Source organism: Leucoraja erinacea, unplaced genomic scaffold (genome assembly GCF_028641065.1).
Source record: "Leucoraja erinacea ecotype New England unplaced genomic scaffold, Leri_hhj_1 Leri_1142S, whole genome shotgun sequence".
Lineage (NCBI taxonomy): Eukaryota > Metazoa > Chordata > Chondrichthyes > Rajiformes > Rajidae > Leucoraja > Leucoraja erinaceus.
The window spans coordinates 11,421-27,569 of NW_026575388.1; the positions used below are offsets into that span (position 1 = coordinate 11,421).

The window sequence follows — 16,149 nt, forward strand, 5'->3', positions numbered from 1 at the left end:
CCACTGTGCCATCCCTTAGGATTTTGTATTCCACAGGGATCTGTGCTGGGATCTCTGCTGTTTGTGATATATATATATATATATATAACTGACTTGGTTGTAAATGTAGATGTGTTGGTTAGTATGTTTGAAGAGAACATTACTGAGTGTTGGGGTCACAGACTGTGAGACAGGCTGTCAAAGTATACAGCAGGGTATAGATCAGCAACACATACGTGTGCAGAAATGGCAGATGGAGTTTAATCTGAGCAAGTGTGGGTGTTGCAATTTGGGAGGTCATATGTAATGAGAAAATCTACATTTAACCACCTGACCCTTAGGAGCATTGGTTTACAGAGGGGATATCAGTCCCCTCTTGGGGTCCAAGTCCATAACTCCTTGAAAGTGGCAACACAAGTAGATAAATTGATGAAGAAGGCATATAATATACTTGCTTATTACCAAATATGTTGAAGATACAGGACGTCATGATGCAGATTTACAGGCTACATTTGGAGTATTGTGTGCAGGTCTGGTTGCCCCATTACAGGAATGACGTGGAAGCTTTGACAAGAATGTAGAGGAAGTTTACCATGATGATGCATGGATTAGTGGGGATTAGCTACAGAATGGGTGTTCAGTTCAGTTGTACAGATTTGTATTGTTTTCTCTGGAATACTGGGCGTTGCAGCAAAACCTGATAGAAGTGGATAAAATGATGTGAATCACAGATAGGATATATTTATAGAACCTCGTTCCTCTTATACTGAATCCTCTTGTTATGAAGGACAACATTCCATTAGCTTTCTTCACTGCCTGCTGTACCTGGAAGCCAACTGTCAGTGACCGTTCTACAAGGACGCCCAGGTCTCGCTGCACCTCTCCCTTACCTAACCTAACCCCATTGAGATAATAATCTGCCCCCTTGTTTTTGCCACCAAAGTGGATAACCTCACATTTATCTATATTATACTGCATCTGCCACGCATCTGCCCACTCACTCAACCTGTCCAGGTCACCCTGCAACCAACTAACATCCTCTTCACAGCTCATACTGCAACCCAGCTTTGTGTCATCGCAAAGTTGCTAGTATTGCTCCTAATTCCCTCATCCAAATCATTAATATATATGGTAAACAGTTGCTGCCCCAACACCGAGCCTTGCGGCACTCCACTCGCCACTGCCTGCCATTCTGAAAAGGACCCGTTCACTCCTACTCTTTGCTTCCGGTCTGCCAACCAATTTTCTATCCATGTCAACACCCTACCTCCAATACCATGTGCTCTAATTTTAGTCACCAATCTCCCATCCCGGACCTTATCAAAGGCTTTCTGAAAGCCTAGATACACTACATCCACTGGCACCCCTTCATCGATTTTACTTGTCACATCCTCAAAAAATTCCAGAAGTTTAGTCAAGCATGATTTCCCTTTCATAAATTCATGTTGACTTGGACTAATCCTTTTACTGCTATCCAAATGCCCATTTATTACCTCTTTAATAATTGACACCAGCATCTTTCCCACCACCGAAGTCAGGCTAACTGGTCTGTAATTCCCTGTTTTCTCTCTTGCTCCTTTCATGAAAGGTGGGATAACATTAGCTATCCTCCAATCCACAGGAACTGATCCTGAATCCATTGAACATTGGAAAATGATCACCAATGCATCCACTATTTCTAGAGCTACCTCCCTGAGGACCCTGGGATGCAGACCATCAGGTCCAGGGGATTTATCATCCATCAGTCCCATTAGCCTACCCAATACTATTTCGCGCCTAATGAAAATTTCATTCAGTTCCTCCACCCCCTTAGATCTACTGTCCTCCAGTACATCTGGGAGATTGTTAGTGTCTTCCTTAGTGAAGACAGATCCGAAGTACCTGTTCAACTCTTCTGCCATTTCCTTGTTGCCCATAATAATTTCACCCGTGTTTGCCTTCAAGGGACCCACATTTGACTTTGCTACTCTTTTTCCCTTGACATATCGAAATAAGCTTTTACGGTCCTTCTTTATATTCCTGGCCAGCTTCCCTTCGTACTTCATCTTTTCAGCCCGTATTGACCGTTTTGTTTCCTTCTGTTGTCCTATGAAAGTTTCCCAATCCTCTGGCTTCCGGCTACTATTTGCTGTGTTATACTTTTTTTTAGTTTTATTCTATCCCTAACTTCTCTTGTCAGTCACGGTTGCCTCCTGCTCCACTTAGAATCTTTCTTCCTTTTTGGAATGAAATGATCCTGTGTCTTCCGGATTATGCCCAGAAATTCCTGCCATTGCTGTTCCACCGTCATTCCTGCTAGGATCCCTTTCCAGTCTACCTTGGAAAGGGATCCTAACAGACTTCTTAACAGACTGGCCTCAGTCAGTCAGGATGGACCCCCACCACTCTCCCACTCTGTCACTCAGCACAGGGGCTCCACAAGGCTGTGTGTTGATCCCCCTCCTCTACTATCTCTCTACACCTATGACTGTATACTAACCCACAAACACAAACTGCCTTTTCTTGGTCGGGGACTAAATCACTAAGTTTCGCAACGGAAAATGTGAACTAACTCTCTATCTTAAGGACCTGAACTTTGATACATAAAAATAAACCGCATTTCTTCCCCCTGTCACCACATGAAATCCTTCGGCATTGACGGTTTTAAGAAGCTGATTTTACACCCTACATCCGGGCGCTTTGGGGGTCGGGCAATTAAAACAAAAAAATTTACAGAACGCCTGTCCAGAATGACTCTTCATCAACAAAATCTTCTCTCTCCAACCAAATATAATCCAGCACAGGATAAGAAAAAAAACGCGTTTTAACCTCGCCCCCCCCCCCCTCAAACGTAACAAAATCGCGCACACGGCCAGTGGCAGAATTGCAGCGCCGCTGAAGGGAAGTATTATAGCATACCTAGGTAAGGGTACATACGTAAGTCGAATGTGTATGCGTGTATGAATCTGTGTGTATATGTCACAGTACGTGAACATGAGTATATGTAGGTATGTTACAAAACCTACCTGAATCGTGGTTGAGAATCTGCCCCACCCCATGTGTGCGATTTTGGCGCTGTTTAGAGGGGGCGGGTTTAAAACGCGATATTTTATAGGCTGTTGTAATCGTAAAATGTTCAGCCTAATAAATTTTTAATTAACTGTCATTTTCGCTGAAAGACCCCGTAAAAAAGGTATTATTTGTCACCTATTCACTTGTATAATCTTCAGTATAAAAGTTTTAAAATCACTCTCGGAAACCTGCGACTTGTTCTCTATTGCCCCAGGGTTCCATTGAGCAAACACAAAGCTGTGATCGAGGACAGTAACATTAAAAGGGGCTTTCTTAAAACCCTGTAAATAAAAGTTTTCTATTATTATAGATTTTTGGGCTCTTTATATCCCGAAGCAATTTTTCTGGGCATTGAAATTAAAGCATAAATCCACTGCAATGTGAACGTTCTAATTACCAGCATCTATCGTTCACAGGATCCCACTAGAAAGCCGATTTAAAATGGATTAATTTACAGCAATTGGACACTCACAAATAACATAATTTAATCATTTGGCCTATGGAATTAATGTTAATGAGATTTAAATTAATGGCCATCATCAACTTGCTTGTGGGTTTTTTGTGAACGCGATTTGGAACTTAGGCGGTTTAAAAATGTTAATCATTTATATAAGAAATGCCGATAGGTGTTGGGATCTAAATCACCATTTTGCAACTGAAATTGTGAACTAAAGGTGGGTAAAGGACCAATTTTATACGAAAAATTTCAGGTCCTCCAAGTCAGATTATTGAAATCATTTGTTTCAGAATGTTCAATCTAGATAACTGATTTTAAATTTCATCCAGCGCTTCTCGGGCATTTAAAAACAAAAAGATAGACAGATGGCCTTTTGAACTGCCCTCGATCACAAATTTTTGCACTATGTCCATAGAAAATCAGCACAAGATAAGAAAAAATGCGCGTTTTCTGAGTATGAAAATGGCCATAACTTTTTTATTACTTGAGATATGAAAGTGAATTAGGTGTCAAATTAAACTTATTGTTATGCTTTATCTGATGGGATAAATTGCAGACTTGATTTTTTAAATCTCAAAATTTTGTAACATTGCTAGTATATGAACAAGTTTTATTTTTCTCACTTTTTTGCTGTTATTTTATATCGTGTACATTTGAGCTCCACTGAGGCAATGCGCCTGAATTTCATTGGATGCAACAGTACAATGATAAAGCAGTAAAGTAAATAGGTAGGTCCAGGTGGCTTGAGTGAAGGTGATCACCCAGTCTGCGTTTGGTCTCGCCGACGTATAATAGTCCACACCTTGAACAATGGATACAGTAGATGAGGTTGGAGGGGGTGCAAGTGAACCTCTGCCTAACCTGAAAGGGGTGTCAGGGTCCCTGGACAGCATCGAGGGAGGAGGTATAGGGACAGGTGTTGCATCTGCTCCTGGGGAGGGGAATGGTTTGGGTGGGAAGGGATGAGTTAAGTAAGTAAGTAAGTAAGTAAGTAAGTTTATTGGCCAAGTATTCACATACAGGGAATTTGCCTTGGTGCTCCACCCACAAGTAACAACATGACATACAGTGACAGTTACGAATGACTCAGAACCAGGGAGTTGCAGAGGCAATGCACCATCCTGGAATCTCAACGCTGCCACAGAATCTCCGCTCTGTCCCCCTAACTAACAAGTCTCATACCATAGTGGCTCTGCCTGACATTACCCTTCCTTGCTGTGTCTCTGAGCCTGACTTGGTGCCACAGACCACACTGCTACTGCCACTCACCACTCACGGCTCATCTCCCCCAACAGTATTCAGAACTGTGTACCTGTTTTGATGGGAAGTGGCCAGTGGGATCTCCTGTACTCTGTGTCCACCCATTTACTCTTTTACTTTATCTTTGGCATGACCATCTTGCTATGGCTTAATCGATGATGCTCTCATTCTTCTGGATGGTCCTGAGGTCAAGCAGCCACAGCTCCAGTTCCCTAATGCTCTCTGTAAGGTGCTGTATCTGGTCACACAACCCACAGGTGGTCATCAGGGATACCAGACATTTCCCTGACACATATTCTGCAGGAGCAGCGTCATTTTTCCACCTTCCATCTTTACTGCTCTAAAACCAAGAGTAAAACCCACACCAATCACTCACAAGAAACAGCAGACCATACCTTTGCCTCCTGTTACCCTCTGCTCAGCCTTTGCTGAGCCTCCTTGCTGAAGACTCCTTGAGCCAAATCCACAGCACTTGAAACACAGCGTCACACTGACCCTCAATACAGCACTTGACCTCAACACAGCCCCTCTCACGGCTCACTAAATGGTACTCTTCTATACTTTGCCTTCTTTGTATTGACTGCCCAACTAGCCAATTTATTGGCATTCAATTAGCCAATCGAACAACTACCTTTTGAAATCTCCCACTGCAGCTCCGACACTGAAATACATTTGTTAGAAGTTGAAAGAGATTCACCATGTTACTGGTTACCCAAAGAAACCTACAGTTGTATTGTAGAAAGTATCCTAACTGGTTGCACCATGGCCTGGCATGACAAATCCCATGCAGCTGAATGGAGGAGGCTGCAGAGTTGTGGGTTCAGCCCAGTCCAACGTGAGCACCGTCATCCTTACCATCGAAAGCATCTACGTGAGGTGTTGCCTCAAGAAAGCAGCATCTGTCCACAAGGGTCCCCACATCTGGGCTATGCCAGTGTGGCTGTGTCCAGGTTCAGGAACAGCTTCATCCCTACAGCCATCAGGCTATTAAACACTACAACCTCCAAATAAACTCTGAATTACGTGGACTTGTGGGCATTGGCTTTCTCTTTTTTCACTATTATTGTTTATTTTTTTTTATGTTGTGTGTGTGTGTGTGTGTGTGTGTGTGTGTGTGTGTGTGTGTGTGTGTGTGTGTGTGTGTGTGTGTGTGTGTGTGTGTGTGTGTGTGTGTGTGTGTGTGTGTGTGTGTGTGTGTGTGTGTGTGTGTGTGTGTGTGTGTGTGTGTGTGTGTGTGTGTGTGTGTGTGTGTGTGTGTGTGTGTGTGTGTGTGTGTGTGTGTGTGTGTGTGTGTGTGTGTGTGTGTGTGTGTGTGTGTGTGTGTGTGTGTGTGTGTGTGTGTGTGTGTGTGTGTGTGTAAATATATATTTACAAAATATAAAAATTAAAACCGTGCAGTGTGTGTATAATATATATATCTTGTTCATTATATTGTTTACAATGTACTATGTTAACATATTCTGTTGTACTGCTGCAAGTAAGAATTTAATTGTTCTATCTGGGGCATATGATAAAAATACACTCTTGTCCTTTCTCATATCAACCATCGGGCGGGCAGAAGGAGCATGAGGTCCAACACTACTGGTTTCAGGAACAGCTACTTTCCCAATTCTTGAACCAATCTGCACAATCTGAATCCGACCCCAACTAAGGAACACTATGGACCTCTTGCGCTGCCATGGATTTGTTTTCCAATAGTGTTTTGCACTAATGTCTTTGATTTATTTCCGTCTTTTTCATTTTGCTATCTTGCAGAGTTTATGTATAATTTAAGCTGTTTGGGTGTTGTCTGAGTTTGTGTGCCTGTGATGCTGCTGATTGCAAACTTTTCATCGTACCTGGACCTCACTGGAATTGTGCATTTGACAATAAACTGGACTTGATTTGATGGGGGACTTACTACAGAAGAAGAGACAAGGCCAGCATAGATCCGTCATGTGAAATTTGGAATGATGGAGCAGGTCAGAAGGGCCAAGGTTTCCGTTTCTGCTCTGAGTTTCATGAAGTTTTTGTGTTCTACTATTGCACTTCTTTCAATTATTCACAACTAGTTATGCCGTGCGTAAGAAGTGGAGAATGCTGGAAACAATCAGGTCAGGCAGCAGGAATGGAGCAAGAATTAGAAATAAATTGCTTCTAATATAAATATGCAGGGCACGTTTTTTACATAAACGGTTGAACGATTCAATAATTAAATGATACTTTATTGTCACATGTACTTGGGTGCAGTGAATTCTTTATTTTGCATACAATACACAAAGTACACAAAGAGTCGCCACGTTTCTGGCCAAAGTTACAGAGTATAAAGTATTATAGTCATTATAGTGCAAAGTATTACAGGAATGCCATCTGGCTATATCCACACTGTTGTGGATGGCCACTTGGAAGTGTTCATCTTTACAATTAATCACTTCCAATTTCTGGTTCCATTACCAATCCATTGATATTTTCAAATTGGATTAGAGTTTTGTAGCTACATTGTCCTTGATTATTAATTATTATGCCTGATAATGTCAACTTGAATCTTTACTTTATCAATAATATCATCTCTTGAAATCCCATTATTTATCCTGGTACCCTCCCCTCCCCAACAGACCCCCTGCCCAGCCTTTCCTCCGTCACTCCCAGTAGCAGGATGCACACTTTAAGGATCTGTTCTTTGTGTTCCTTCGATTTGGTTGTGGCAGAACCAATCGCTGATTTGAAGCTTTAATTCCATCCTGCCATCTGGGAAGAGGTACAGGAGCATTAGCTGCAAAACCAGCAGGATGCTCCTCAGCTTCTTCCCACAGGCTATAAGACTGCTAAATGGACTTTGCCCCCTGCCAAGTATCGCGCACAAACCCCCACACTGCAGCAGAGCCACTGTTGTGCCGCTGCTGGTCGGAACGCCTGTTGAATGTTTAGTAGAGTGTTAAATTTGTTCATGATACATGTATTTTTTTATTTCTATTTATTTTTCATGCACACTGAATGGACACTGGTTGAGCAACGTTTTTTTGTTTCCTCTGGGTATGCGAATACTCAGGAAATGACAATAAAGATATACAATACAATACAATACAATACAATAATTAATAGACATGTCAATGTAGGACATCTTATAATGATCCTGAAAATTAAATCATGCCAAAGTTATAATTGTGCATTGAGAAACAAGAAAAAATAAAGAGTAAATGATTAAAGTGAAAGACTTCAATTTACTAATTCCCATCTTTCAAATTCCCATCTTTCCACACTAAACACAAATTCCACACTTACACAACTAAATTCCATTTGATTGGTTTGCTTGAGGTGTTATTATTTTTTAAAGTAGAATTTTTTTTTTTTTAATGTTTAAATGAAACACAAGATCATTTTTGAAAACTTCACACACATAAGTAGAGCCTTCATTCAAAGAAGATGCTATCAGAATATAATCAGTAAAACACACACATCACCAAACCTCTCCTTAGATCAGATGAAATTGGTGCATATTATAAGCATCCTTGTGGTGCTCAATCACTAAGACGTAATTCTGAAAGAGCACTCAGATATTCTTCATTCTCATGATCAATATTCAAGGCCTTTTCAAAGTATTCAATAGCCTTGGACTTGTTCCCATCCATCTTATACATTAACCCTCTCACACCAAGAGCTCTGCTGTCATGTGGAGCATAGCTAAGTTTTCTATCTGCCCACTTCTCCAATTTTTCCTTACACTTTTGCCGTTCTCCTGAATCATATTCAATCTTCACCCCTTTCAGAAATAGGCTGATACCTCTTGATTCTGATCCTCTCTCATAGAATTCAAATGACCCAGCCCTTAAACATATCTGCTGTACATTTTCTGGACGGATGTCCTCCAATTTAATCAGCTTATTGTAGATTTCCTCTGCCTTAGAATACTCTCCACTTATTATGTAAACCTTGGCTAAGTCCAGCATTGGTTTAATAGATGTCTTTGGACGGCACGCAGAGGCTTTTCGAAAGTGATATTTACATAGACTGATCAACTCAGTTTGCTGCTGAGTTGCGGGGCTGCGAGGATTTATATCACCAAGGTCGTTCAGTTTAAATTTATAACATATTCCAATTTGGTGGTGAATGAAGCACGAGTGTGGAGTTAATTCTAACGCTTGCTTCAATAGAATGATTGCTTTCTCCACTGCTCTTTCCTCTCTGTAAAATTTTGCCGAATAGCGAAGCACATATGGATCATTACTGGACTTCTGCAATGCTTGCTCAACTAATTCATTTGCTTCTTCCTTTCTACTGCATCCTTTCAATTTTGAGGCCAGCAGCACCATGGCCATTGAATCATCTGGATCTAGCTCCAGTACACGCCGCAGATAATTCACTGACTGACTACATTCACGACTCTCTGGGGTTCCAGAATATGATTCCAGACGGAACAGAACAGTTGCTTTGCCCATGATCCACTCCGTGTTATTGGGATCTTCCTCCAGAGCTTTCTCAAAACATTTCATAGCCTCCTCATAATATAGAGCATCAGAATTCACCAATGACCATCCCTTCTCCCCATACACTTCAGGTATCATTGCTGTATAGCGAGGACCATCAGTGAGCGGTTTACAGATCATCTCCAGCTTGTCGAGGTAGGACTGGGCCTTGTCCAGTTGTCCCATGTGGTAATGCACCCAGGCATAGTTTCCATAGGTGATGATGCTGTTTCTTTCAAATGCATCTTTGTGGTTCTCCCTCAGAATCTTTTCAGCTTCCTGTAAGTTTTGAATAGCTTCCTCACTGTTGCCTTGCAGGCAGTTTACAAAAGCGAGTTGGTTGTAGGATGCAGCTTGATATTTATCTGCAAAGATTATGGCATCTTGTAATCTGTACACCATATCATCCAGGTCAATGGTCTCCTTCTGTGGGCTCCACGTGAAGTGACACTGAAGCTGATCGAGCTTCTCTTTCAACAAATCTCCCATTCTGCTGCTGCAAGAGAAGAAAATTCATCAAATTCCATGTCAGACCACGTGAAGCAGGTCTGTCCCTCAATCTCACAAATATAGTGCATTCAGAAAGTATTCAGACCCCTTCACTTTTTCCACATTTTGTTACGTTACAGCCTTATTATAAAATGGATTAAATTATTATTTTTTATCATCAATCTTCACACAAAACCCCGTAATAAATAAACGAAAACAGGTGTTTAGAAATTTTTGCAAAGTAATTAAAAATAAATAACTGAAATATCACATTTACATAAATATTCAGACCCTTTACTTAGTGCTTTGTTGAGGCATCTTCGGCTGCGATTACAGCCTTCAAGTCTTCTTGGGTATGACGCTACAAGCTTGGCACACTTGTATTTGGGTAATTTTTACTATTCTTCTCTGCAGATCCTATCAAGCTCTCTCAGGGGCATCAATGAACAACTATTTTCAGGTCCCTCGAGAGATGTTAGATCGGGTTCAAGTCTGGGCTCTGGCTGGGCCACTCAAGGACATTCACAGACTTATCACTAAACCACTCCTGCGTTGTCTTGGCTGTGTGCTTAGAGTTGTTGTCCTGGCGGATGGTGAACCTCCGACCCAGTCTGAGGTCCAGAACGCTCTGGGTTTTCATCAAGGATCTCTCTGTACTTTGCTCCGTTCATCTTTCCCTCGATCCTGACTAGTCTCTCAGTTCCTGCCGCTGAAAAACATCCCCACAGCATGATGCTGCCACCACCATGCTTCACCATAGGTAAGGTATTGTCCAGGTGATGAGCGGTGCCTGGTTTCCTCCAGACGTGACCCTTGGCATTCAGGCCAAAGCATTCAATCTTGGTTTCATCAGACCAGAGAATCTTGTTTCTCAAGCCTTTTGGCAAACTCCAAGCGGGCTGTCATGTGCCTTTCACTGAGGAGTGGCTTCCATCTGGTCACTCTACCATGAAGGCCTGATCGGTGGAGTGCTGCAGATACAGTTGTCCTCCTGGTAATTTCTCCCATCTCCACAGAGGAAATCTGGAGCTCTGTCAGAGTGACCATTGGGTTCTTGATCACCTCCCTGACCCGCGATTGCTCAGTTTGTCCGGGCGGCCAGCTCTATGAAGAGTCCTGGTGGTTCCAAAGTTCTTCCATTTATGAATGATGGAGGCCACTGTGCTCTTCGGGACCTGCACTGCTGCAAAAATTGATGGCAATGACATATTTAGGAAGGGAGATGAGGTCCTGCAATTTTGGGAGTTGGGTAGTAGGTTAAGTGTAGGACCTCCAGGTTGTCCAGGATCCCCCTCTCACCGTATAGACATGCCGTAGTGTTGGACATTTCCATCCTGGGAAAAAGGTTCTGTCTACACCATCCATGTTGTAACCTCAAATTGCTGCCCATACCATGTGCTAATGAGGCAAGAAATAGAAAGATAGTACAGTTCAATACATGGCTAAGGAGCTTGTGCAGGAGGGAATGCGTCAGGTATATTCATCATTGGGCTCCCTTTAAGGGTGGGTGAGACCCATACAAGAAGGATTAGTTTCTCCTGAACTGGTAGGAACCCAATATCTCATAGGAAATTATTCTAGTGCTACTCGATGGAATTTAAACTCGAGTGTCGGTGAGGTGTGAAATGGAGCAGCAGGTCAGCAAGTGGAGAGACTAATGGGAAGATGGAGGTTATGAAAAGTTAGTCCCAAAGAAAGGACAATCAGGGACAGGTTAATGAACATGGTGAGGCTGAGGGGCTGAGCTGAGTTTATTTCAATGCAAGTAGTATTTTGGAAATAGACGTTGAACTTAGTGCCTGAATCAGCCTGGAGCCTGTGTAGAACAATGATGTTGTGACCATTACAACATTATAGTCACTTGGTTGTGAAAGGGACAGGACTGGCAGTTTAATACTTCAAGGTTTTGATGTTTTAGACATGATAGAGAGGGAGGTAAAGGAGGTGGAGGAGATGCACTACTAATAAGGTAGATGTCACAGCTGTACACAGGGAGGACCCATTGGAGAATACATCCACTGGGGAAATGTGGTTGAGGTAAACAATAAGGAAGGTGCAGTCATTATGATGGGACAGTACTATAGGCATCCTGATCACCGGGGGGTAGAGGAACAGATTTGTAGACATATTATACAAAGGTTTAAATGTAAGGTTGGTGTCATAGTGGGTGGCTTTAACTTCCCCAACATTGCCTGCTGCTAACAGTGCAAGAGTAACTGCAACAGCACATCCTTCCTGTATCAGGGGAACCAGAATAGCATGCGGTACTTCAAATGTAGCTTCACCAAAGTCCCATAGAGCTCATTTGGTACCAAAGTACTCATTCAGTACCTTGCCTACATCCACAAATTCCCTCCTTTATGATTGAACATTTTGGTCCATATCCCTCTAAACCTTCCCTATCTATCCTATACATTAAAGACAAGAGGGTAATTAAGGAGAAGGGAAGACTGCACAAGGATAAGAGGAATATTACGCTTGTCGTCAGAGGATGACGGAGTCTGAGGAGGAATCTTTCGTTTACCCTCTCCCCTATGACAACGCACAGGTACATGGATAACATGGTCAAATGCAGATCATCAAGTCGTGGCATCTTCTATCTGAAAACTTCTGATCTATCTACAGGGATTAGGTCCAGCACTATATGCATGGTGCAAACTGACAAAACTCTTCATCCAAGAAGACCAAGGAGCTTTGTAGACTTCTAGGAAGTCCAGAGGCGGCAAAAACACCCTGTTCCACATTAGCGCTACGGAGGTCGCCACCTTCTATCGCCATTCTTCCTGGGAGTGCACAACATCTCCGATGTGGATATTACTTGGACCCAGTCAATACCTCTACTCTGATCAAGAAGGCTCATCAGCGTCTCTTCTTCCTGAGGAGACTGAAGAAGGTCTTTGGTCTCCTCAGATCCTGGTGAACTTCACCGCTGCACCATCGGGATCCTTACCGACTGCATCCAGTAATGTATGTGCCCGCTCTCAATCCACGGAAGGCAGCGAGGGTGGTGAAAATTGCCAACGCATCAGAGTCCAGCTCCCCAGAGTGTTGAGTCTGTCCAAAGCAAGGGCTGGTCTGCGGGGGGCCACCATGATCGAGCCAGGACTGCTCTCATTGAGTGGATGGGAGCTTTACCCCGCCTACCATGGGGCCAGTGCTACAGGTCTCTCCGTTGCCCAAGCTGCAACCCGAGGAACGCTGGGTAGCGGCGGCTGTCACTCTACTCAACAACGTACCTGGTGACTGCCAATCACCACCCCCCCCATTCCCCCCCCCGGACACTTATTATTTTTTATTCAAATCGTTTGCTATGTCGCTCTTCAAGGGAGATGCTAAATGCATTTTGTTGTCTCTGTACTGTACACTGACAATGACAATTAAAATTGAATCTGAATCTGAATCTGAATCGGTTTAAATCCCAGAAAGTGGCAACGTAGGTGGATAGCATGGTCAAAGTCTTCATCAGTCATGGCATCTTCTATCTATCTATATTCTATTATTTCAATATACATAACGAAAACTCTCATCTTGTCCTTATCTGGTTTGTGTTGTTTCTACATTTGCGCAAAAACTGTTCCTGATAGCGCTACGATTCATCGCCACCTTAATCGCCATTCTCCCGCGCTGTGTGCACAAAGTTTTGTTCCGATCGGTGGAATATTACAAGTGTCATTAAGGTTTAAAAATCGTAAAAACTGCGCATGTGCAGATTGGTGTCATCTTCTGTCAGCAGTTTGGTCTTCTCCCCTGTCATTCGCCGGGACGGCGACGCCCCTTCTGGTGCCCGCTGTCAATCACTGGCAGCGAGGTGAACCCCTCGGCCAAGCTGTAGCAGTGCAGCAGAGCCAGCAAGCAGCAGCAGCAGGGTGGGCAGCGCCAGCGGTTGGCTGTGGACCAGAGGTATCATGGCAGTGACATTGGGTAGGCAGCGGAGCCGGCCACGACAGCACTACATGGCCTCCGACAGACCCTGCCTGAAGCTGTCCCCCTCCCCCGGCTGCAGAACACAACAAGAGACTCAACATGAACTCATCTTTAATGTTTAACTTGTTGTTATATTTTATGTGCTATTCACATTTTAAGCCCTCAACTTCCCTTTTCCACTTGCTGTGTCCCAGCTCAGCAGTACCTGCGCTGTAATACCTACGTGTTCTTGTCACAATGGGAACCCAGCCCAGGAAATGGCTGCGCCCTGCTCGAAAGCCACTAACGTCCCTGGATGGGGACTCTCTCCCCCCCACCCATCCGGCCCCTATCTGAACCATCCCCTCAGTGGTCTACAGGATACTCCCCACCTGAAGCCGTCCCCGTCCCAAGCTGTAGAACATGGTGTCCGGGGGGGGCCACACACAGGGGAGGGGAAGGTGGGGGGGATCAGAGCTGCATCGCAACCTGTCAGCCACTCATGCGTAGTTGGGGTCCATGCGTGAGCGGTGGAATATTGTGTTGGGGACCAGGAATCCCATGTGACAATGGGACCCAAATGGTCCCTCTTAGTCTTGTTGAATATCAAAGTCAGGAAGTCATGTTACAACTTTGTAAAACTTTGGTTAGGCTGCATTAGAAGCATTATTGCTATTCTGTTTCCGTCATTACAGGAAGGATGTTGAGGCATTGGACAGGGTGCAGAAGGGGTTTACATGCGGGTTGCCAAGATTTGATGGTATTAGTTGCAGAGTTTGGACAAAATTGGATTTTTCTCTGGAATGCAGGAGGCTGAGGGCTGACGATAGAAGTTAAAAAAATTATCAGGTATACAGTAGATAAGGTAAATAGTCAGAACCATTGGTCCAGGGTGGAAATACCAAATCCTGGAGGGCACAGCTATGATGTGAGGGGAAGAATGTTTAAAGGAGATGTAAGGTCTGGTTTATATACAGAGAGTAGTCGGTGCCTGCAATATACCAGGGCTGGTGATGGAAGCAGATATGATAGTGGCATTTCAGAGGTTTTTTGATAGACCTGTGAATATGTAGGGAATGTGGAGATATGGAGCATGTGCAGAAAAAGGAATTGGTTTAGAGTTTAGACCTATAGCATGGAAACAGAACCTTCAGCTCACTACATCCACGCCAAACATCGATCATCCTTGCACACTGTTATCCTACATTCGCATCCACTGCCTACACACCAGGAGCAATTTACAGGGCCCAATTAACCTGCAAACCCGCACATCTTTGGTGATGTGGGAGGAAACCTCTGGCACTGTGAGGCAGCAGCTCTACCAGCTGCACCACTGTGCTGTTCTAAGCAGTGCTGCCTTCCCTGAGGCATTTACTCTGAGCATAGTTTAAGTAGGCATCATGTTTGGCACAGACATCGTGGGCTGAAATTCCTGTTACTGTGATGTACTGTTCTATGTCAATGTCTATAACAAAGACAGTAAAAACCTGGAATTACTCAGCAGGTCAGGCAGTATCTAAGGAGGTAGAAACTTGCAATTACTCAGGTATCACGAATGGATTAATGTTTCTGTTTCAATGTACACTAAAACTAATTGTTCACTCTGTTCAATAATGTTACATTTTCTTACAATTGTAATACTCAGCAAAATTTCGACAAAAGCAGCAGAATTTTAATAATGAGAGCAAACTTCCATTTCATAGAAAAACATATTAGAAATCAAATCTCTTTCCCGAGAAGTACAGTATAAATTCAACCAGCAAATTAAACTCAATCAACAATTAGGAATGGCTCAGATAATCTAATATTCTTCTTCTTCACCTTGATCCTCAATGACAATGACAATAAAACACTTGACTCTCAAACGTGCGAATGAGTGGTGTGGACTCGGAGGGCCAAAGGGCCTGTTTCCATATTGTATCTCTAAACGAAACTACCGTGCCAGCTGATGTTACCATTCTGAGTTGTTGAAATGAATTGCAATTTGATCCACTAATTTTCAGTAAACCATATTCTCATTAATAATCTGCAGGTAAATCTAGACACAGTAGGAATGTTCCTTACCTCATTATGTTGCTGGGATGGAAAACACTTTGTATTCCTTTCTCAGCTGGTGCAGTGCATTCACAGGTTGAATCAATCTAAAAGTGTTCTGAATGTTATGCCTGACGGTTCCTTTATAGTTTCACCTATTTCCTGATTGGGAATAGAAAATGAAACTCAGATTGTAATGACAATGCTGAATAATTATAGGTAACATTGCAAATCCACCTAGATACCTTTATAAACAACACCTGAACAACACAAGGTTTAATGTAGCATTCAAGGTCTGAGCATTGAGGGTCTAAGAGCCAGGAAGGGTTCCTTGTTTTTTTCACATGAGGTGGGGGGGGGGGGGGGGGGGTGGGGGGGGGGGTGATTTAAAATGGACCTGAGGGGAAACAGTTTCACATAGAGGATGGTGCATATATTGAATAATCTGCCAGAGGATGAGGTGGCTACACTTATCTATCTATCTATTATTATATAAAACTCTGTGGCTGCCGCCTGCCATCCGACTGCCTTTCT

General features: G+C 43.2%; 1 protein-coding gene across 1 annotated transcript; it reads right to left on the minus strand.

Annotated features, from left to right (window-relative positions):
* Nucleotides 1–7,968: 7,968 nt before the first annotated feature.
* Nucleotides 7,969–15,886, minus strand: LOC129715371 (interferon-induced protein with tetratricopeptide repeats 5-like). Its single transcript, XM_055665251.1, has 2 exons — nt 15,646–15,886; nt 7,969–9,685 (listed from the first exon to the last, which is right to left on the minus strand). The coding sequence occupies exons 1-2, from the start codon at nt 15,648–15,650 to the stop codon at nt 8,245–8,247; spliced, it is 1,446 nt and encodes a 481-aa protein (XP_055521226.1). The 5' UTR covers nt 15,651–15,886; the 3' UTR covers nt 7,969–8,244.
* Between the last annotated feature and the right edge of the window lie 263 nt (nt 15,887–16,149).